The 23,849-nt window shown below is 38.4% G+C and overlaps 1 protein-coding gene across 1 annotated transcript; it reads left to right on the top strand.

Annotated features, from left to right (window-relative positions):
• The first annotated feature begins 7,919 nt into the window (after window positions 1-7,919).
• On the top strand, window positions 7,920-23,234 carry GATM (glycine amidinotransferase). The gene is made up of 9 exons (XM_067305416.1): window positions 7,920-8,032; window positions 8,454-8,672; window positions 14,339-14,534; window positions 15,811-16,001; window positions 17,358-17,495; window positions 17,778-17,942; window positions 19,883-19,946; window positions 20,060-20,176; window positions 22,199-23,234. The coding sequence occupies exons 1-9, from the start codon at window positions 7,964-7,966 to the stop codon at window positions 22,309-22,311; spliced, it is 1,272 nt and encodes a 423-aa protein (XP_067161517.1). The 5' UTR covers window positions 7,920-7,963; the 3' UTR covers window positions 22,312-23,234.
• Window positions 23,235-23,849: the final 615 nt, after the last annotated feature.

The raw sequence follows: 23,849 nt of genomic DNA, 5'->3' as shown, positions 1-23,849 counted from the left end.
ACCCACCCCCAAAATCAAGAAATCTAGCTGTTGCAGGGTGCCTTTGCTTTACTTCAGTCTGCCACAAGGTGTTTTATGTTCATTTTACAGTAGTGACCTTACTTTTAAAAGATGAGCAGGTGCAGCCTGGCTGTGAATAAACATGGCTTGACTCATATTAAACAAAGCAATGTGGATAAACAGTCCAGATTTATAGGCCCCAGATATAGATTTCAAATGGTGTAGACATACACAAGATCTGCTGTGCTTCAGAAGAGATGGGAGTTGTGCTAGCAGGATAGTATGAAAAATCTAAATGCCAGTACTATTGCTATGTATGCAATTAATGGTTATGGATCTTAGCTACTCCATCCTGCGTATCATGGTTTGTTAGTTTAGCCCAGTGGTTAGAAGCATATATGGTATCTTGAGAGGGCAGCTGGTCTTCAAAAGCTGCTAGTAGCTTTAGCTGGAGATCTAACTCTTATGCTGCAATGCCAGAAGGCTTGTAGAATAAATGTAGCACTCATGGCAGGCTGTGAATACCTGTCTTCCCAGCAGCCTACATGGAAAATTGCAGCAGAAAGTGGAAGAAGGAAAGGGAACCTTTCCTATATTCTGCCTAAATTTGTTGGCTCCAAAACATTTCCATTTCAAGAAATTGACATTTTGCGATTTAAAACCTATTCTGCTGAAAAATTGCCCGCTGAATCTCCTTACAATATCATGTTTGCTTCTACTATATTAAAGTTTAAGATCTTAAACTATTTTATATTATTTCGAGTGGCCAACTTTGACTTAGCTCTTTCCTCAGTTATGACTGTCTAAAGATCTTCTAGGTGAAGTTGTCTGAGTCACAGTGAAACTCATCTTTCTGTTGTAGAGGTGTTAGAAGCAACTGATAGGAAATTCTAGGAGCCAAATTGTGCTATTCTGCAATGACATGTGAGAGATTCCTGGTGTTGGATGTAAACTGGATTCTTGGCTCTGCGCCCATCCTCATCTTTCTTGGATGGACATAGTTGGGGTTGCAGCAGAACAGATGTGCTCATCTAGATCAGGGAAGGGAGCTGTCAGAGCTCAAGAATTATCCTGTCTCCTAATTTAGAACCTCCACAAGGAGCCTTGTCCAGTTTTCTGGAGCTGAGAAAATGTTTCCATTCCATAATTAGATTTTGAATTCTGTTAGTTCATTATAGATGCAAAGCCAACATTATTCCAGACCTATGTCAGCGAAAGCTAGTTCAGATACCGTTTGTTTAGTAGAGGGCAATTTTATCTTTGTCATAGTTTTCATTTCTGATGGAAGAGCAGATGACATCCACGTGTCTGATTTTTGAACCAGACTGAACGTAAAACTTGCAATGAATTTATGAAGTCCTCAGGGTGAGACATTCAAGATTGAACCCTGCATGTATAATTTGTCACCATACCACCATCAAAGCAAGCTTATACTTTAGCTCAGCAGACTTCTAAGAGTCATAACAGTATGAACAATAGTCACAGATGCTGCCAACAAGAACATCAGGTAAATGAAAGTGCTTATCGAAGAACTATATTTTCTTAGAAAGGGCAAAAGAGGCTTTATTCTTGTAGCGTAATTTACTGAGCTATAGCAAACTGAACAGACAAGCTCTGTCATCTTGTTTGGTCCAAGGGTACTCCAGCCTCTTTTACAGCAGTAACCTGCATGCGTACACTAAAAAATAGTAATTGAATAATTGCTTGTCTGTCAAAGGGAATCTTCAGACTAGTATATAATCCTGTCCCAATTCATATGGAAGAACCTATGCTGTCAATTAGCCTGTGGAGCAAAGGAGAGCAGGGTAGAACTGATTAAAGAAGAAAAAGCTCAAGAAACTTCACGGAGTGACTGAGGTTCTGTGGCTTATTCCTCTTGTCAGGGAGTCTCTTCAAAGCCTTCATTCTTCGTAGCCTTCTCCCTAAAGTAAATAGAGGTAAAATATACCTGGCGCTGTGGGCTGTCCTCTCCATGAAGCTTGGGATGGATTAACAGGTTATTGGAGAGCCAATGCTTCCTGTCTTTTCCAAGAAAGAACAAGTGCTATTTATTGCCACAAAAATCACGCAAAAACTCTTTGCATTAGGAGGCCAGCATTGTACTTCCAGTTGCCACACACACGGTGATTAAAGGAACCCAGAATTTGGTTTGAAGCGGTTGTTCAGATGCCTAATGTGACAAAGCTACAATTTTGTTTATACTCCAATGTGAGTGAGAAGAAAACCGGGTGCAGGGCAGTTATTCCAGGGATACAGCAAAGTTACACTAATAATTCTTATAAATACTCTTCAAGAAAAATATGGAGCAGTTTTCAATTTTAGATGCTAATGTACAGCAGGGTATGTCACAAGACCATATATTTGATATTCAAGAGATTTCAAATGCCGTAGAGCCATGAAGTTCACTTGGCAGCCCTGACAGAAAGAATTGTTGTCACACATCTGACCCTACAAAATATTGGCAGATCATGTTGCTGTATACATGGAAATACTGGTCTGAATGAAATCTATCCCACCAACTGATGTGCCTTTTGCTGCATGAACCTCCTGCATTTCTTAGTAGTCAGCACTCCATTGCCTCTGGAAATGACAGAGTGTAAAATGTCATGGATTATGATCACTAAATCCCTTGCCTTCACAGAACTTTGTTCAGCTCTGTCACCTCTCCATAATAGAAACCTGACATCTAAAATTAAAACGTGCATATTTATACATATGTTAGTGCTCATGTTTATATGCACATACAGTGTTAGTCAGAATGTGGATTTCTGCAGGCTCTGTTAGGTAAAGAAATTAATTATTAAACCAGTCATTTTTATGATGCAATGTGGTTTGTCAGTAGCCATCAGGACAGTAGAAAGTCCTATTTTCCCAACAGGGACTATTTTATTTGCTCAAAGTTCCAAACCTCTTTTGGACTACTTTTAAGCCAAAAGTTTTGTCTAATGATTATCTCACTAGAGCTGTTATTGTGCTTGGTATTTTAATTGCTTGAAATAAAATAAAATAATACACTCAGAACTGAATCATACCAGTTTGCTAACAGTCTTACAAAATTTTGATTTATCACTACCTAAGTTACATGTAGGAAACATTATATAATTCATCCACTTTCAAATGGGAGAACATTTTTACCCTTTGATTTCTTAAAGACAAGGAAGTTTTTAGTCTTGTTTCCTAAGAACATGAGGTTATATGACCATGGTTTGTCTGTGCGTTTATCTGTCTGTGTCTTTTCTCTCCTTCCCCTCACACCTTGGTAACTTAAACCTGTTGGCTACTTTCAAACAAATTTGAAAAGAGTCATAGGTCTCAGCAGTATTAAGTTCCTACAAGTTTCATGATAATAGATAACTGGATAGGAATAAAAGACTAAGTGCTTTGACTAACAGAAAGGTTGCAGTGCTATTAGACACCAGAGTAACCACACAACATAGATGCTTTATAAATTCTCTGATTATGGTAAATACATGTTTATAATTAACCATCCATTTTAAAATTATGATATATCATTTACCATATGATTTGCATAAATAGAGAGGAAATCAGGTGTCCTTAGTTCTTGTGCTCACAGAAATAAGTACTGCATTGTGTAGTTAAAACTCCATGGTAGCAAGCTTGAGCAATCCATTGGATGCAATCCGATGGAGAACTTGGCACTTCAGCACATGTCACACAGTGAAGGTGTCCTGACAAGGAAGAAGAGCAGATTTTCCAAGTAGTTTCCATAGTAAGTTCCTAGGCCTGGTGTTGGGGGAAAAGTACATGATTGGTCCTTCAAAAACTATAAAAAGCACAAAATAGGCAGAAGCCATGTAGTTTGTCAGCAAGTTAAAGGGTTAAATCTGGGTGAAACTGGGATTAGAGAGAAAGGATTTCCTGCCGTTTTACAAATGCAGCTTGTCTGATCTGTTAAGGAATTAAATCTAATTATATCTTTCTTTTGAGTGTGAAGAATGAAAACCAGATTTTACATTATTTAATAGAACAAAATGAAATCTCTTTCAAGGGACTCTGAAAAGAGAAGATTGATTTTTCAACTGTTATTATAGGTCACAAGTTAAAGTGAAATATGTTAAATGAAAAAAAAGTTTTAATTACAAGTGACAAATTATTTGGCTGTTTTTAGAGTGTAGAGCTGACAAAAAAATTATGAGCTTAAATGGCAAAAAATTAATATGTAATTTTATTATTTTGGGATGCATTGATTCTTCCTCAACTTGAACAGTTCAGACTTCTGAACAGTTAAAGATGTCTGGGAAGTTTGAAATTTGCTTTCTAAGAAGCCTACCTGATTCTTCTATGTTGTTCCTGGTAGCTAACAGATAAGAGTTACTAGGCCAGATTCTCTTCTTGTGGGTGTAGTCTGTTGGAATTTAGCAAGCAGTATCCTTGACAAGGCACTAGAAGAAATTAAGTCTCTCACAATTGTATTGTTGAACAGAGGTATCATAAGTAAAAAACTGTTGAAGGTATATAAGTGTTAATTTACAAAATTATCTTGTGTAAATTGATTCCATTTTCAGAGTCACTTGCTGATTTCACTAAAAGTGTTGTCTTCAACCTTTTGGATGGAAAAGAGTGCAATTTAAATTTCTAAAATAAATGTATGTGAAAGCATGGTTAGTTCAAATGATGTTTTATACCAAATAATTTTAATCAGTACTATAACATAAATACTGGTAAGACAGGATAAGCTGTTCCTTAACCTTAAACATCATGCCCCTCAAGTACTTCAGGCACATTGCTATACCTCATTACAACTGTAAGCAACTACATAGGCTCTGAAAGGTGTGACCTCAGTTCCTGGACAGATGGAAATTCACAACTAAACAGCAATACAATCCTTTGAGACTTCTGTTTTTTTTTTTTTTTAATAGATAAATGTTAGAGAAAAAGATGTATGAGCCAGAGACCAGATACCATCCAAAAGATAGCTGAACTTAGGCTTTGAGCTTTGCTAACACTAGTCCTGTTGCCAAAAATAACTTTTCTATACTGCATGTCTCCTGTTGCTTTTTCTAATTATATGGCTTTAAGCTAGAACTTTACTACTGTATATTGTATGCCTTAATGCTATTGGGCCAGAATATTGTTCTTGGTTAACTGTAACTACATTGCTTTAAATGGATTATTTAGTTATCAGAATGAGATGGCTGCATATAAGCCTGCAAAGTACCATATATCATTCCAAATGATGGATGGACTTGGTCAGTGTTTCTAGAATTGTTACCTTTAATTTAGGTAACAAAAGAATTACCTAAATTAAGTAAAATTGGAATAACTCTTACTGTTGCTGTGCTTAATGATTTATGTCACTGTTAAAACTTACATTGGTAGAAGATCAAGCCCGTCTTGTAGAAGAGGAAGAGGAGGAAGAAGATATAAAGGGCTACCTAGTATACAAAAAGCAGGAGGACTGTCATGTTGATACAAAAGAGTGAACTGTAAGAATGTCCCTGCATTGTGACTGCAAACTGGATAAATTCCATATCAGCTAAATCAGTTGTTAAAGAATATAAGAAGGGGTAAGCAGAGAAATGCAACAGTGAGTGATTACTTTAAGGAGACAAATGAGATTTTTTTTCCAAGTGACCCAGAAGGTGATCAAGTGAAGAAAAGAGTATAAGGATACGAATAGGATGTATTTTAGAAGATTGTACACTGATAGTGTTGCACATATCAAGGCCCCTGGGAGGGCAATTTGGGGGTCAAATGACTGGTCCTCAGTGAAGGCTGAAAGGTAAATGCTGTTTAGCATAAGTAAAGGTTTCAAGGCCAGACCGTAAACATTCCAGTTAGGAGAAGGAAAGGATTTCTGCCTTGATTGTACTTAAATGAAAATTAGCTTGCAGCTAGGAGGAACTGCATGTAGGACAGGAAGAAACAGATGTATGAGATATGGGAAAGAATGTTTTCATTAAAAAAAATGCGAGCAGAAAAAATGCAGCCTAGCAGGAAAATAAATAAATGGTAGAGCATTCTGCACAAACCCCACTGTAATGATGGCAAGGACAATTTTAGGGACGCTATAAAACATCAAACATCTGTAGTAGGTAGGAAAAGAAATATTGTGCAAAGTCATAAAAACTATGTAAGTTGAGTTGATAAAGAATGATCCAAAGGTCCAAAACTAGCTGATAAGTCAAGAAGGATAGGAAAAGAAGCAAGACCTTTGGATTTAGCCACAAGCCAATCATTAATTCTTTTAGCCAGGTCAAAGTGAGTAGAATGACCTCAGCAAACTCAGTTGAATCAAATAACAAGTATAAGTAGCAAGAACTTAGTTTCTTTTTTTTTAATTAACTCAAGGACAGAAATTAGTAACTATGATTAAATAGCATCAAGAAAATTACTTTTTGAAGCTTGGGAGAACACTAAGCTTTCTGATACAAGGAAAGATGGTGTCTGAGGCCATTATGTTACAGATGACTCCTAACAAGCTAAGCTGAGTGATTCATGAAAAAGTTCTGCAGTCATATGAAACAGGACAAAGCATGCTTGGTATCATACCAACTAAAATAATTAACTTTGCTCTAAAAAGTATTTAATCTTATTCATTTGATATGAATCCAAATGTCATTTTTCCCATGTCTAGCCTGATAGCTAAAACCTCCAAGTTGTGAAGTATTTAAGCATTTGTGTAAATATGTGAAGAGAGAAATTGCACTGTCCTGTTTCTCCTAGAAAGAAGGTTATTGTTTATATGTGCCAAAAAGGCAAACTGTCAAATGATTAATTACCTAGTGGAGTAAAGCTTGCTTATTCCTATATCTAAGGCAGGTTAAAACTGTAGCTGGTTTGCTGTATTCTAAGATTGTGGTTTATGTTTTAATATACATTATTATTAATGATGTTTACCTTTTTCCTGCTATAGATACATCTGCTGCGTTCACTAGGATTGCTCATGATCTCACCTATAAGTAATATTAAGTATGATGTCTGTCTGCACTTGTGCCCCACTGTACTAGCACTGGGAAATGAAGCATGGACTGAAGGATCAGGATTGAACATGTCTGAAGAAATGTTAGGCAAGCTGGCAGCAAATGAATTTCTCATTGGGGATTGCAGTTCTGTTAAAATAGATGTATTTTTGAAAATACTCAGTTGATTTCACCATAGTGAAATTTTGTGGGGAAAATGAAGAAGCGGGGGTCTACTAGGAGTTAACCATTTCAAGTTTTCATTTTAAGATGACTTTCCATCATACAATAGTATGCATTTTAAGAAGTCAAAATTTGAAATGAAATGCTTGGCATTTTATTGAAACAGCACCTTGATAATTAAAAAAGTAACATACTTTTGAGGAGGATGACAAAATCTTTAGGTTGTATTCTAAAAATCTGTATTCTTAACATTTGAATTATTTAAACTTTGGGTAAAATTGAGTTTCTGTTGTCTACTACAGGTTTAATGAAAACATGCGTATTTGATGACTACAAATAACTGAATGATGGACTTAAGTACGCTTTGTAGAGAGGAATTTTAAAACTGACTGGAAATACCGTTCCGGAGACCTCTGTGGGAATGAAATCAAGGTGTGTGGAAAGAAGCTGCCGGGCAGCTTTGGGGACCCCCTCGCCCGGGCAGACAGTGTGTCGGCTCGATGGGACCGGGCGGGGCTTCCCCGCGAGCGCCGGGAGCGCGGAGCACCCGCACGGCGAGCCTGAGGGCGGGCGGGAGGGAGGGAGCCGGGGGCCGGGGCCCTGCGGCGGGGGGGCCGGGCCGGCCGCCTCGCAGCAGCTATACAAGGGCAGGCGCCTGCCACCCCCGCCGAATATGGGCTGCGCGGCGCTCCGCGCGCCCCGCGCCGCCTCGGCCGATGGGCGGGGCCGGGGGCGTGGCGAGCCGCTATAAAGGCTGCGGGCGGCGGGGGGGCCGTAGCGGCGCTGCCGGTGGGGGCGGGCGCGGAGCGGTGCGGAACTGCGCTGTCTTGCGCTGTCCTGCCAGCGGGCGCGCGGAGATGCTGCGAGTGCGGTGCCTGCGCGGGGGGAGCCGCGGAGCCGAAGCGGCGCATTACATCGGCTCGCGGGTGGGTGCCGCGCAGACCCGCCGCCGGCCTCTGAGGGGCTGCGGGTGCACCGTCGGGAGCGGGTGTGAGGGGGTGCCCCGAGCGGTGGGGAGTGGGCGTGGGTGGGGGCTGACTTCTCTGGCAGACTCACGCAGGTACCCCCCTTCAGCAGTGCTAGGTTCAGTGATCCCCGGTCACCACTGTCAGCCCCGTGCTCCGAAGTCACTGTTCTTCTAAGCTGAAAGTGACTTTAAAAGACAAATTGTCTTTTAAGCATGTAGTATACCACGAATAAATTAGAATTGCTCTAATAAAAAGTGGATTGCTGTTAATGCTCCAGGTTATGTGCATTGCTTTGGGGTTACTGTGTAAGGTGCTTGCACAGTAAACTATTACTTTTTGTCATGTGTAAGGGAAACATGATTTTTATTTTTATTTGAAGCTTGGAAGAGTCTTTACAGGATGGGTGCAGCGATCTTTCCAGAGCACCCAGGCAGCTACAGCCTCCCAGAACACCTGTGCTGCTGATGACAATAAGGCCACTAGCCCTGTGCCTAAGGACTGTCCTGTTTGCTCATATAATGAGTGGGACCCACTGGAAGAAGTCATTGTGGGAAGAGCTGAAAATGCATGCGTTCCTCCTTTTTCTGTGGAGGTTAAGGTAAAAACAAAAAACAAAAAACCCCACAACCTTAAGTGGAAAATAATGCAGTTTATATATACAACACGCTTAAGTTTTCACAGTGCAAGGTGTGGTGTTTGCTCACAGGAATTCTTCTGTCCAGCTGTTATTTACACTGGTGGGATTTTAGAGCATAGCCATGTTGCTGGGGCTATGCTTTTTCTTCCCACTTTTAACTGGCTTGGCTATTTTAACAGAAGTTGACAGCATGCCTCAATAGTGTAGGCCAGATGTTATCAAGTTAAGTACTGTAGCAGTTGAGTTAGCTGGTGAGACTGATACAAATTTAGTTGCAGAGCTGGGGCTTGAGACTAAATGGAGTTTGCCACTTAGAAAAAAGTGAAGTTTTCTACTTCTCAGGCTGAGGAAGATTGAGTTCTATAGCTGTGGACTAGCAGGACTGTTCCTCTGTTTAAACAGGTTTTAAATTGCTCACAGGTGATCTCATGTGCTAGAGTCAGTAATGTATGGAAATACTCATCTATTTCCAGATTTGTTATGCCTAAAATGGCAACAGCACCCTGGAAAAATTCACATTTCTTACCTCTAAAATGCTGTATTTCAGCCTTGCCTTGCTTTTTATGTATATTTTAAAGGAGTTTTACATAGAAAATCAGAATTTTGAGTTGTTTTAAAGCAAGCAGAAATTTTCATTCTCTTTTTTAAGAGTAACTCTATTTTAGAAAAGGAACTCTCAATTGATGGGCTTGATTTACATTCTGATCATGAACCTTACCTGGACTTTTAAGATTCCTGGGAATGATCTTCAATTGTCCTCTTCCAGTGTCCTGGTACAGCTACAGCATGCTGCTGTGTTGTCCAGCGTCAGAGGTACCATGTAATGCAAGGCTAGTAAAATGAACTGGCACAATATTTCTGCTGAGCAGACCTTAGTAAAATTATAGAGGTTATCTTCAGAAAACTGGCCAGAAGACCTCAGTAAAAACAAGTGAATTCCTCTGTTTTGACATAGAATGTCGAGTAAAGATGGTGAAAAGATGTTTAAAATGCCAGAAATGGTAGTTTAGATAAGGCTTTGGATGTACTGTGAAAGAGACTTCCCCCACCCTCTCCATTGCCTGCTTACATTTATATTTTGTCTTTAGAATTCGGGCCATGATTTTGGGCAAAAGTTTTTGGAGAAATTTGAATGAATTACTGCAGCTTGGTAGTTCTAACCCCTCCATATAAAAAAAATAATCCTTTGACTTACATTTGGACATTTGAGATGATATCTTGGCCCCAGTGAACTCAAAAAAAAAAAAAAAAAAAAATTGTCACTAACTTCATTGACTTGGATTTATTCCTTGAAAGCTGAAGCTCAGTTACTAGCCTCTGTGGCATACTGTTTCAGACCTTTCAAAGATATTCTAGCAGCTTGAGAGGAAGAAGCTAATGAGGATTTGCATTTATAATATGAAAGTGTATGTATGTGCATTTGCATACTTAAAAATGGTGTAATGACTATACAGAAAGAGCTATTGGACTAAGAAAAAACCCTACAGTCCAGCTTTGTTACTTTGTAAGATCACATGGGGCAAAATTCTGTTCTCAAATGGCTGCCAAAGGCTGCCTTAATGCTGGTAAAACTATTCTTTGAAATGTCTAACGTGTAACTTTATATACAGTTAGTCTGGTTCTAGTGCCTCTCTAGGCCTGAATTGATCAAGTGAAGCTCAGAACTTCACTTTCTGTTATTTACAGTATCTAAAGCTCAATGAGGAATGTCAAAGTATAGGATTTTCTCTGTAATTCAAAGACCTACAATTTAGGGTTAAAGCAAGCTTTACTTTTAACTTTCCTTTAAGTACACTGCATGTAGTCTGAAGAATTCATTGGCCACAACAGGTAGTAAAGTGTGCCAGCTGAGATCTGTTTTCCTCTAGTTTTCTGTGCTTTTGTATTAACTAAATCATGCTGCAGAAACTGCCACAGTAATTCTGCCTGGGAGCATAGCTGAAAAGTCTGAGCAGTAGTCTAAATCCTATCTTGACAATACTGAAAGATATTAGTAGATTCAAATATTGTCAGAATCTCTGCCACATGACTGAAAGGTAGGCACGTGTGTGTGTGCCTGTGTGTGTTTACGTTGCTCCAGTGTAATATAATGGCTAGCCCAGAAGTGGGATACAAATAATCCAGTACCCTGTTACTGTGCCTGTAAGTGGCAATATTAGGGTTGATATGTATTACATGCCTTCTGTCTAATATGAATGAGGGTCATTAGTCATAAACAGCAGTTGAAAACTAACAATTTTGAATTGTATGAGAAAAATTGAGGCTTTGGACCTCAAACACTTTGGAAAGTAAATCTCAGATTATAACACTGCTTTGGTAAACACTTGCTTTAAAGTACTTTTAAGTTGTGCTTTAAAATTTTGTGTTTACTTACAAAATACTTAAGGTGTGTGGTGAGTATGGTTGCATTCAGTGTTCTCTGTACCTGAGACATGCTTTTGGCATACACTTAAGGCTATTATCTATAAATGATGTGCTTGGCATAAGAAGGAGGAATGAATGAGTTGAATATAGAGCCCTACCTATCTGATAAATATTAATGAGCTGACACTTGTTGGCTACTTTGCATATCTTTCAGGGAACTTGAAATGGCATATGTAGGTTAGGTACTGGTGGGAAGATGTGGGAAATGGAAACTAGAAGGTTAACATTATGTTAATTGGGAAGATGCCCTTTTTTTGAATTAGCCTGTTGGTCAAACTTAATCTCATAGTTCAGATGTATTCTGAAACAGTTGGCACTTAGTCAAATAGTTGAGCTTTATGGCTTTTTACTTTGCAATGTTTTGCAGTATAATTCATGAATAATAATTTTGTGAATAATTTTTGGTGAAGAGGGATTATTACCACAATTAGCTATTATATCTTGGGTGAAAAGTTGAGGTTCTACTACTGAATTAGGCAAAAAAGCACTTTGATATGTTTGTGTATTAAATTTTGTAACTGTCATAACTAGCTTGAATGTAGATCTAGAGAACATTAATGTTCTACCACACAGTACTAGGTGTGATTCTTTTCAAACAGTATTCCTTTATTCCTCAAAATGTTAAAAAAAAAAAAAAAAAAAACAATTGTAAGGAGTAATTCTGCTTCTTCCATATTAAAAACAATTTTTTTTACACCATTTTCTTAAATTTCTTAAACAACTTGTTTTCTTAAATACTACTCCGATTTCTCAGGTACAAGGAGAATCTCAGTGTAGGTTGTAAGATGCATTGAGAAGACTATTTAACTCTTCTGTATCCTAACCAGAAACACCTTGTAAGTATATGATCACAGGTGTCTGAAATCTCAACCCTGAATCAGTCTGAAATAGATGTCCTAGTCATGTACCCTTTTCCCTGCTATTCAGAAAGCAGGGATCATGAGTAGTGTTATGGTGTTATCCTTACTCTGTCTTAAGCTACTTTTGTAGCTAGATTATGCCATCAGCTTGGTGTACCACTACTGTTATTTCTCAGGTTTGAAAAAGAGGAGCAGTAGTAGAGGACACCTGGTGAAGAAGAGAGCAGCGCCTCTTAGGAGTTAATAGGATGCAAATACATTATGGGTAGTTCTGGAAATAACTTGCTTTGCTCCTTAAGACAAATTTGTCTCATTAGCAGAACAGGATTTCATAGCAATGGTAGGCACTCATGTGATCGGCATGTGACTTCTGAGCAGCTGGCAAGTCTCAGAGGTGATCAAATTACCCAAGATCTTGCTTGGAAAAAAGAATAAATTCCTCAGGAAGGGTGGACGAAACTCAGTACTGAAGGAACAGGATGGCCATGCTGAGATATTTGCCTGAGCAAATATGAGGGGAAATATTCAGAAATAGCAGAGAATGCAATGGATATGCTGAGTTATTAAAGGAAATCAGACATGCTTTCAAATAAATTGTCTTGCCTGCTTGAGCAGAAAGGGAATTGTCTGTCCAGCACATTACTTTCCTGAAGGGAGTAAGGACTGCATTGGCAGGAGACACCTCATGTTCAGGAAGACAGGTTCTCTTGCATCCCATGACTGTTACTCCTGGTGTCAAGTGAAAATGACTCTGACAGGGGAGAAGGCCTGGCCCCTTGCTCTCCTGATCCCTTTTGCTGTCATTCCAAAGGGCTCCATGCACATTTGTTCCTCTGTCATGTTAGTGTTGGCAGAAACCCATGAAAGCTGCAGGTTTCACAGCTTACAAGTATGAATAAACAGCATTCACAGATGTGCTGAACTGAGGCAGCCTCATTTGTTTTGTTTAAACCATGAGTACTATGATACAATTTGGAATTAATTAGTTTTTAATTGCAGAAGACTATCACAGGATTCTGGGACCAGAGGATTTAGGCATGTAAGTGTTATAGTTGTTTTAATCAAACCTTGACAGGTGAATTTACAATCACACTTATTCTAGACCGTTTCTTTATCTGAGGTATGGCCACTTCTAGCCAACAGGGCATAAGTCATCAGTACTTGGGATAGCTTTAGAATCCCTGACGTCACTGTTATGTGATGATACTGAAGTAAGATTATAAGAAGATCACTGCAGACACATAGCTTTTGGATACTTAAGCTCAGGGTTGTTTTCTTAAATTTGTCTGCTAGCCTTATTAAGCAGCAGAATGTATAGGGTTTGGTACATGTTTAGTATGCTTGTATAGGTCTAGTGTAATGACCAAATCTTTCCTGGACACTCAGCAATACTAGGCAGTAAATATTAACAGAAGTATATCTGGAAGATGTTTTAGTTTCTCTTGATTTTTCATCTGTGGCTTGATAATAATGAGCCTTTCTGTAAGGCTATGACTAGAGAGGGAACGAAACCTTTAAAGAAAGTATTTATGACATTATTTATAACATTTACACAATAGAAACAAGTGATAGGATAAGCTATCAATCAATCTATCCAAAAAGATGAGGAAATGAGCAACCCTAAAAATCCTGTCTGAAAAGTCAAAACATTGAACTTCCAAATGGAATGAAATATATACCTCTCCACATTCCAGGGGAATTCCTCCCCCTCCCGTGCTTCCTGCTGCTCTTAAGAGGACTTTTTCCTTGGACGTCATGCCACATGTACCGACTGTCAGTAGTACTGAAACTTTCTTCTAATTGTCTGAGTCTTCTCAGCCCATGCAACTGAAACTTAATTCTATGTTACTATGTGTAAGTATTTATGAAGACACCAACCATTCAGACCTAGACTAACAACTGTTTTTTTACAAGTTTGATAGCTGAAACATGCACATCATAAAACATCTGAGGAGAACCTTGCCAATGGTAAATATGAATAGTAGTAATAAAGACAGAAAATAAAGACAGCAGGTTGCTGCTAGGCTAGGAATTATCAATCAGGAATTGGCAGTATTTATCTGAAGTCTTGAAGCTTCTCCCTTGTTTTGTTTCCAGGTTCTTGATATGAGAAGGATTTGCAGGACATTAACAGTTCTTAGTGTCTCTTCAAAGTATTGCAGGAACAGATACAAGGCACACTGGGGCATGTGAGGGTGATGATTGTGTACAGTGCAATGTGGAGTCAGTCAAAGAGAAAAACAACAAACTTTGAACATCAAAAATTGTGTATTATGCATATATTTCACTGTACAAAGAATAAGCATCAGTTATTTTGGTCACTTACCTGTCTTTTTCTCTTAGGCCAACACATATGAAAAGTATTGGGGATTTTATCAGAAGTTTGGAGGCCAGAGCTTCCCCAAAGAGCATTTAAAAAAAGCTATTGCTGAAATTGAAGAAATGTGCAATATTTTGAAAAGAGAAGGTGTAATTGTCAAGAGGCCTGATCCAATTGACTGGTCTGTCAAATATAAAACACCTGATTTTGAGTCTACAGGTAAATGTTCTTCTATTGTTAGAAGCCTTATAGCCTGTTTTGCTCTCATTTTGGAGGTCATCTCGTCTAGCTTTCTGCTTGGAGCAGGACTGTTGCCAATGCTAGATCAGGTCAGACATGGCTTTGTGTAGCTGTGGCTTGGAAAATCTCCAGGGACAGAGATTCCACCTCTCTTGGTGAGCTGTTCTAGTGCTGCACAAACTTCCTCATGAAAGACTTTTTCCTAATACTTAACCTGAATCTCCCACACTCCCATTTGTTGCCATTGTTATATTACCGCTGCCATTACAAAGAAGTGTTTCACTGTCATATTTAATTGCCCTTCAAGTAATTGTAGACTGCTCTTACTTTGCCACCCCTTTGCCATATGAAATAAGCTGAGGTCCCTCAAGCTTTCCTCACAGGTCATGTGCTCTAAGGCCCCTGACTGGCTCTATAGCCCTCTTTTGGATCCTACAGTTTCTCAAGTTCCATCTTAAACTGGGGAGGCCTAAAATTGGAAGCATACTCCAGAAGGGGCCTCACCATGCCTAGTCTGAACTTCCCTGCATCTACTGGCCGCATTCCTCCTCAAGTAGCACAGGATGTAGCTTGCTTTATTTGCATTGAGAGCACACTGGCTTATACTCAACTTGGCATCAAGTGTAATCTCCAGGTTCTTTTCACATGTCAAATGTGTTCTTAAGTTGGTTTACACTGCTGGAATTCACATTTGTTACAGACCAGATAATGATTATGAAAAGTCTTAGCAATGTAATAAGAAAGCGGTTGATTTGAGTGTTTGCTTGTTTTGCTCATTTGATTGTTCTAATGTGATTGCATCCTGCACTAGTTCTGTGCTACCTCAAACTCCTCTTCCTCTCTGCTCTTACTTTTTAAGAGGATAGTGTACAAGGAAATGAGGTCCTTTGGGAAAACCTACTACCAATCACCTTATTCAAAAGCCTTTTGAGCAACTCATAAGCATTTGTCTATTTAATTTCCATTAACTAAATTACAAAGTGAGAACTAGATTGTAGATGGCTTTTATCTAGCCATAAACTCATTATGACTGAGGCTTTGCAGTAAAATGTTGCATGTATTTTTGAAGGGATAATGTCACTTTGAAACATTATTGAAGAATGTGAGTAGGGACCTCAAATTATGGGCTGGCTTCCTGATTTTTGTAAAGATGCTCTTTGCCAATCTTTCAGATAGAAGCAATGGTAGAAGTTAGGGTGAAAATTGAATAGACTGAAAGAGCTGTCTCATAGGTTAATGACCTTTTTCTTTTCAGGTATGTATGCTGCCATGCCAAGAGACATCCTGTTGGTGGTGGGAAATGAAATTATTGAAGCTCCTATGGCTTGGCGTGCTCGTTTCTTTGAGTACAGAGCATATAGGCAACTAATCAAAGAGTATTTCAGCTGTGGTGCTAAGTGGACAACTGCACCCAAACCCACAATGGCAGATAAACTCTATGATCAGGTATTGTTCTCATTTTGTTTCAGAACTTCAGTTCTGGTTTCACAGAACTTTGGTAGCTTCAACCTGATGTCTAGGTTTCACAAAACTTACAAGAATTGAGAAATACTGTAATTTTTTGTGTATTTTTTAAAATAATGCTTGCAAACATTATGCAGCTTTTCTGGATGACACTTGGTGTGTACTAGTAGGGAATAAGAAACAGGAAGTTCTACCTGTTCAATTCAAGTCTGCTTGGAATTATTTTGATTACTGGCTCTAACTTAGCATTACTAAAGAGGAAGGACCACTAGAAGGTCATCACAAAGATTACTTTAAAGAAATACAGTCCCAAGAGAATGTCCATGTTCCCTGAGTTTGTCAGGGAAGTGGAAGAGTGTGCATCTTTTTTTTCCCCACAGAAAAGACCTCTAATTCTTATTTTGCATGATCAATTAGTATTTTTGAAGTTACTTAAAATAAAAAGTGGAGGATCCACTCGAAGATGCTTAAATTCAGAGTACTTGGGAAGAAAGGAAAGGTCACTTTTTATTTTTTAAGACTTCATAACAATTTACTTTGATTCAGACAATTTTGGTAGTTCTCTACAGGCCCACGAGTGCATTAGGTCAAGGTAAAGGCCTTTCATCTACTATGAAGTGTAATAAGATTGGTTGTGGAATGTTTATAACTGTTTGGGAACAATGACAGGTTCTCAATGATGTAAGGAAGTCTCTTGTTCAATGAAATTACCTTAGAGTAAGGTAAGCATTAGATAAACTTCCAGAGCTTATTCCAAAGCATGCTTGTTCATCTGGTAGCTTTTGTGCTGTCTGTTCCACCCCATTTGTTCTTAATTGCATTGTTTGATGCTAAAATGCGTTTACATTCCTGAAGATCTTCCTTCTAGGTTAAAGTACTGCTTCATTCCAAAAATGTGGAAAGTACAGAGTCCACTTTTGTTAGGAAATAGTTTGCATGCTGTTTTTTCTGTCACTGTGCTGTGATTTGTCGGACTGACAGATATACAAGGGTTTTTTGTTAAACTTCAATGTGGCTCAGTTGGTAATGAATACTTTTAGTCCAGAGGCTAGAATACCGCAGAGACAGTTGCTGTCAAGAGAAGTTAATTTCTCTGGAGTTACTATTGTCTCTTATTATATCATCACCTATTCTTGAATGTACTTCACCTATTTGGGCTTCTACAGTTTTTTGCTTTTTTCTTTCTAGAAACAAGAAAGCAAAGCCAACTTCAAGGAATGTACCAGCTATCAATATAAACTTATTTTCTTAACTTCAAAATGTTCTGTAGTAGCAATTAGTTTTGAAAAATTTCCGTACCAACTCAACCAACCTAAAGTTATCTCTTTTTATGACTAGGATTATCCCATCTGCTCTGTTGAAGACAGACATAAGCTAGCTGCTCAGGGGAAATTTGTAACTACTGAATTTGAGCCATGCTTTGATGCTGCTGACTTCATTAGAGCTGGAAGAGATATCTTTGTGCAAAGGAGTCAGGTAGACAAAGATTTCTTCCAACAGTTTTGATATCTATCTTGCAAAGAGTTTTATATGCATTCTTGAATTCCTGATCAACATTAAAATGTTAGTGTTGACAGCAAAAGTTATTCATAGAATTTCTGACATACAGGGTGAAAACGTCTTACAGCTAAGAAGTTAGCTAAAGGCACAAACTTTTAGTATTTTGGGTTTAAATATTTTCTTAGTAATGTAAACTAAGTTTGGATGCCCTCCATATTCTAGCCTACAAAACTAAAGCAAAAATTTTTTTATTCTCAGGTTACCAATTACATGGGCATTGAATGGATGAAGCGACATCTTGCACCAGACTATAGAGTGCATGTGGTATCCTTTAAGGATCCTAACCCTATGCACATTGATGCCACATTTAATATCATTGGACCTGGTCTTGTGCTGTCTAACCCAGATCGTCCTTGCCATCAGGTGAGGTTGTAAGAAAGGCAAAAGTAGCAATAGTGTTTCGTATTTAAAAATGACTTGACTGGAGTAGATCCCTGTTGAACAATTGCTAATCCATTAAGTTTATTTCATATACACGTGAATAATATTAAGCTACAGTATTTAGGCAGCACTCAGATGTGGATTCAGGAATTTGTATCTGTATTTGCATCTCTACTCTGATGGAACTTTTTCAGCAGTGAATGACTAGTGCTCTCCCTGTTTTCTGCTGCTGCTCCTTACTTCCACTTAGCCTCACTAGAGGAGAGCATGTAATGTGTTTCTTTTTATATGCATAGTCCAAACACGAAGTGATCTATTTTATATTAGACTGTGTAGCATCAAAGCAAGTACACAGAATATACAACTTCTCTAACACTTTCACTACTTACATATGTTATTGGTATCCAGAGAGAAATTGGGGATTTTCTGCAGTTCAGGTGAGTAATTTTTCCTTTTATTTTACTTTATTATTGGAAGCCTCTCCTTCAGAATTACTACCAGATTCTTGCCATTGGTACAGTTAGACGCTCAGGCATTCAGCTTTGAATAACTGAATGAGAAATACTTTTTGAAGAGTAGAAAAGAGGCAGTCTGGTTCAGAGTGTAAGACCTACTACTTCACTCTGAGAAAAGCTAATACTTCTAAATAGTGTAAGATCAGAAAGTCTTGCAGAGGGAGTAAGAGCTCACCTCAGTGTTACAGACGTGTTACCTGTACTGGGCCAGTGTTGAGGATTTTTGGTTAGGATCCCCATTATTTCCAGGAGCTGTGCAACCACATGGTAATAACTGATGATACTAAATCAGTGGGGATAGAGCTGTGCACAGTGGAGATGAAGTAAATGTGCACCACATAGCTCTTAAACATTGTTAGTCTCTTCTCAGCAAGTGGCCTCAGTGCAAATGGTCACATCAATTGCCACCTCTTGTGATGACAATTATGAGAATATATTTTTAAAAAAACCATAGTTTTTCCCTCCCCTTTTCCCTTTCCCTGTTCTTCATAATCTTGCTCACAGGAGGAGGCTCTTTGGTCTACTTGTGTTGCACCCATTTGCTGGGACTACTTGTTCATGAAAACTGTCATGTATGTGGATAGTAGAAGAGTCCTGCAGCCTTGTTTCATAAAAACTGTTTTGGCAGTTTGGATGACCAGGAAATGGGGGGAAGTGCGGGTGAAAGGAGACCTTTCATAAAATACTTGCAGACTGTGCTGTTTGTTTTCAAAATTGGAGCGCCCCCTTGTGGTAACACTTGAATAAAGAGCTCTTCCAAGTATTCAAAATCCAGAAGCCAATTCTCTCTAGCCAAATTGTCCTCTTATTTTTAACTCTGTGTAATTTGTAATAAATAGATACAAAATATTATTCCCTAGGATGCCTATATTTTGCTTCCTTTGTTAAATAAGCTACATATTCTGTGATATTAAGATTCATATGAAGCATGATGCAAAATAATTTTGTTTTTACATGGTATTTTTGTTTCTATAAATGATCGTATAATTCATAGCATCGATGGTTTGTACAGTCATATGTAAGGAAAAGTACTAAAAATACAGAATTTAATACTATTGTGCTGTTACTAGTTTTACTCTCACTTCACAGGATCTAAACTGCCTTTGTTACTTCTCTCTTTAACATCTCCAGTGTATCTAACGTGTTTAAAACAAACAAAAATCAAACAACAAAAAAACTCCATAGAAATAAATGCTAGCGGAATACAAAGTCTGAAAAAGTTTTCAAAAGATGCTTATGTGAAAGCTGGGTTTGTGGATTGAATTTGAATGAGGGAAAGAACAGTGAACTGTGGAAAGGGGATGCTATGTATATTGAAGTATCCTGAGGAGAATGTGGCATAGTTGGAGGAAGTAGTGTGATACTTTTAAGATCCCTGTTTAGAATATAAATAAATTACTCTTTCAGATAGAGCTTTTCAAGAAAGCAGGCTGGACAGTGGTTCATCCCCCAGTGCCACTCATCCCAGATGGTATGTTGAGTTCACTCTTTTCTAAGAATTCTAAGAGTTTTTAAGAGTATTTTTGAGGCAACATTGGTATAAAATGTACAACCATTGTAGCAAGTTCATTTTAATGTGTTTAGACCACCCACTGTGGATGTCTTCTAAATGGCTCTCCATGAATGTCTTAATGCTGGATGAAAAGCGTGTGATGGTGGATGCCAATGAGACATCAATTCAGAAGATGTTTGAAAATCTAGGTACGTTAACTCATTTTAACATATACTTAAAACTAAATGATCTTGATCACCTATGCCTATCAGGATGAACAGAGGTTTCACTCATAGTAGTCAAAGCAGCCAGCACTGGAGAAAATATTCAAACTATTGGATTGACAAATAAGAATCATTCAGTGAATTCTTTCCTGAATACTTCAGTCATGTGAGTGTGGACTATTTAATGTCATCTGCCCCCTACAACTTGCAGGAAATGAAGGTTCTTGTAGCAATTAAAACTACTGCTAACGTGGTTTTGAATGAGCTTTTTTCACACGGAACTTATTGTCTGTTCAGTTTGGAGATCAAAATCGGTCTAGGAGAGAATGAGTGCACAAGTGGCTGGGTGATGTAGAGCTGTCTATCCCTCATGGTTGAAATGCCTTCAGATTTTCCAGTTTCAAATGTTTTTTTTTGTATTTTAAACCGTCAAATTTAGACCACTTGACACAGATATTTCAGTGCATTTATGGAGAATCTCTCTCCTGTGAGAGGTGCAACTCCATGGTAGGACAATTTCTTTAGCAAGAGCTTAGATATGCAGTGTCAGGATAACTAATTGCATATAAATTCCGGAAGTCACACAGTGACTGTGCACAGTTGATTGCAAAGACAAATAAAATAGATTTAAAAACCTATTAAAAGTCATCCAGTTAATCTAGCTGCTTTCCTCATGCTGGAGTGCAAGGATGTAGATAGCTGTACTTGTGGCTCATAGTGAGTTAATCAGTCACAGGGTAGTGAGACTGCTTGATGCTCCAACCAGTTGTCTCACATCAAGGTAAGCACACATGGTGGTGCAAAAGTTTACAGAGTAGTAAGACTGGTAGAGAGATGAAGTCAAGGAAAATGAGGGAGCATTGTACTGGAGTAAGAGATGATAAATCCCAGTAGCAGAAGACATTTTAAAGGGAGAAACAAATGATGGGAAGGCGAGAATGAACCAAAGATGGAAGATAACTCTGAACCTAAAGGGCTAGTGCTGTGGAGGAGTGCACTTATTGAAGCTTCCCGCACATCTGAGCCAGATCATAGGTGGAAACTATGCAATGTAATGCTTTAATCTGCTCTCTTAATGACTGACTGTACAACCTTTGGTGAAAAACTTAGCTTTTCAGTCTTAAGTAGTTTTATTTCTCTACATTACCAAGGAGCTGAGGATTTATAAGTGCTTTAAAATGCTTAGGAAATGAGGCTTTTAATGCCAGTCATGACACATCCTTCACATGGGAACTTCAGTCTGTGTAGCCGCATTCTGAACAAATTCCTGTAGTCAGTAAGTTCCTAGGACTGAGATGGGGTACTGGGAATGAAGGTATCTCTGACCTATCTGAAGGTTTCTACCAAGCTTCTCCTGAGCTGTTGAAAGCACCAAGAAACAAAAAGGCAGACTTCATAACAGAAAAGTCTTCTGATCTTAGCCCATCTGTCAGGGTTTTGTATGAGCTGAGCCACAGTTGAGACAGAGCTGAAAAGAACTGGGAGGAAGTTTAACTTGCACCTAGGTAGCAAATATAACAGCCCTGTTCTCTCTCTGAGAAAGAACTCAGAGCCCCAAACTTTTTCAAATGCTGTTTTTCTAAAAAGGCACTTTAAAGAGTCCATTCAGTGTCTGAACTCTAAATGCTCACACAGATTTATATAAATGTGCCCTGGTCGTGTGTCATATCAGCAGTTCAGCTAATTCTTCACATACCTACAGCAAAGACCTTTTTTCATTATTTTTATTTATTTTAGACCAGCACATCAGAACACATCAAACACTGGCTGCGTTTCAGGCACTGTGTATTTCTGAGGGTATTGCTGGAATAAATAAGCAGGCCATGTTTTTTAGCTTGTTCTTTGCCTAGAAGTTGAAGAAAAATGCTTTACAAATGGGTAGTAAATATTTTCTATACTTGCATCAAGCTGTATGATCTGCTAAAGCGTTGTCTAAAGTTCTGAGCAAAGCCTACAATGTGAACTTGAGATTCTCATTTTAAAGTGTGCAATGTATGTTTCTTGCAGGCATTTCTACAATTAAAGTGAGCATTCGCCATGCCAATTCCTTGGGAGGTGGTTTCCACTGCTGGACATGTGATATCCGCCGCCGTGGTACCCTGCAATCTTATTTTGACTAGTTATTGGCCAGCTAGGCAGCAGTGGTTCAACTTCTAAAATAAGCATAGGAAACGAATAAATTTCACCTTTTTGTTAGAAACAACTGCATGAGCTCTAGTGCTTGATCAGTGGTGTCCTTATAGTGGTCTGGCGAATGATTTACTTGCCTACTCTTTGCATTAAGCAGTATAATTGAATCTACTTCCATCTGCAATACAGGTTTTCTGGCTGGCTTTTTGAAAGATATCTGTTATTCGTGAAGCCTTTTCACTGGCTTTGAATGTAAAAACTTGACAAGATAGCTAAAGGCTCTTGCTAGAATAGCATGGCCACTGATATTAGACATCTACCTCTGTCTAGTACTCTGTCAAAAAGGCAGCTTGAAATGTTAAACTTGAGTTAACATTTCTTATTTCTTTTAATCAGTTTATTTTTCTAATATATTACTGTTTAATACAGTTAATACAGATGTAACTGTACAGATCTCTTGTGAAACCAAGTAATTTTATAATGCTTTTCATGTTGGGCCATGCATATATTTAAGGAGAATTTCCAGTGTGGTCTAATAACATTTAAAGCATATTCACTTACTTGCCATGTCCCTCTTATGTCTACATTTTTCTCTTCTCACACATTTGTCATGCATCACTGAATACTTTTTATATTGCTTTTTATATTGCTGAAATTAGTTCTTTTATTTAACTTTAAAAGTGTACAAATGATAGCTAATTTGCTGCATCTGCAGGCTTCAGTTTGTGAATTGTTTACATACAACTGTTTAAAAAAAAAAAAAAAAACCTACAAAAACCACCCTCTTCCCAAAACCTTTAAACTGTGGCAGATACAAAAAGATGTATCAAAAACATGCCAGATGCTGTGAAAGAATTTTCATATTGATTACTGGATATGTACTTTTTATGTTAATAAACTTTTTTGCATTCTGTTTGTGTTGCCCTTCTTCTAGAAATGACTAAACACAAAGTATCTGATCAGGATGGCGTTTTTCTGTAAAATACCTAACATTTTAGGCATTTGAGTACTACAGGAGATCCTTGTTCTTGTACTGCGGTGTTCCTGTACTGTGTTGCAGCTTCTTTCTTGCACAGAAGTATATGGTTAGTGGGGGAGGGGGAGTAACCCTAATTAGACATTTACCAGAGTTTGGAGGGATCTACTAGTTCATGTAACAGTGCAACTCAACAAAGAAGGTCTTGCAAAATCAGATAAGCCTGACATGCTGACAAACTATGATTATAAGCCATATAGTCATTTACAGGCATTTGTTCCCAGAGCTGGATAAGACCAAACAGGACTGCTAGATATTTGTACATCTGGAATGCTTCAAGATATGCCAGACTGGAAGATAGCTGTCAGCACTTGATGTAGACATTGCCACTGTTTTCCCTGGAAAATCAAGGATCATCAGACAATGGAAATTAGCGGGAGTCCTGCTGTAACCAAGTCTTGCTTTCCATTAGTGGCAACATATTGGACATTTAGCCAGAACAGCTGAATGGAGGTGTGTGCATACTGTATGTATGCAATCTTTACCATAGTT

The sequence above is a fragment of the Apteryx mantelli genome, chromosome 15 (genome assembly GCF_036417845.1).
Source record: "Apteryx mantelli isolate bAptMan1 chromosome 15, bAptMan1.hap1, whole genome shotgun sequence".
NCBI classification, from domain to species: Eukaryota; Metazoa; Chordata; class Aves; order Apterygiformes; family Apterygidae; genus Apteryx; species Apteryx mantelli.
The sequence above is the reverse complement of the archived record's forward strand: the minus strand, read 5'-3'. Positions and strand labels throughout refer to the sequence as shown.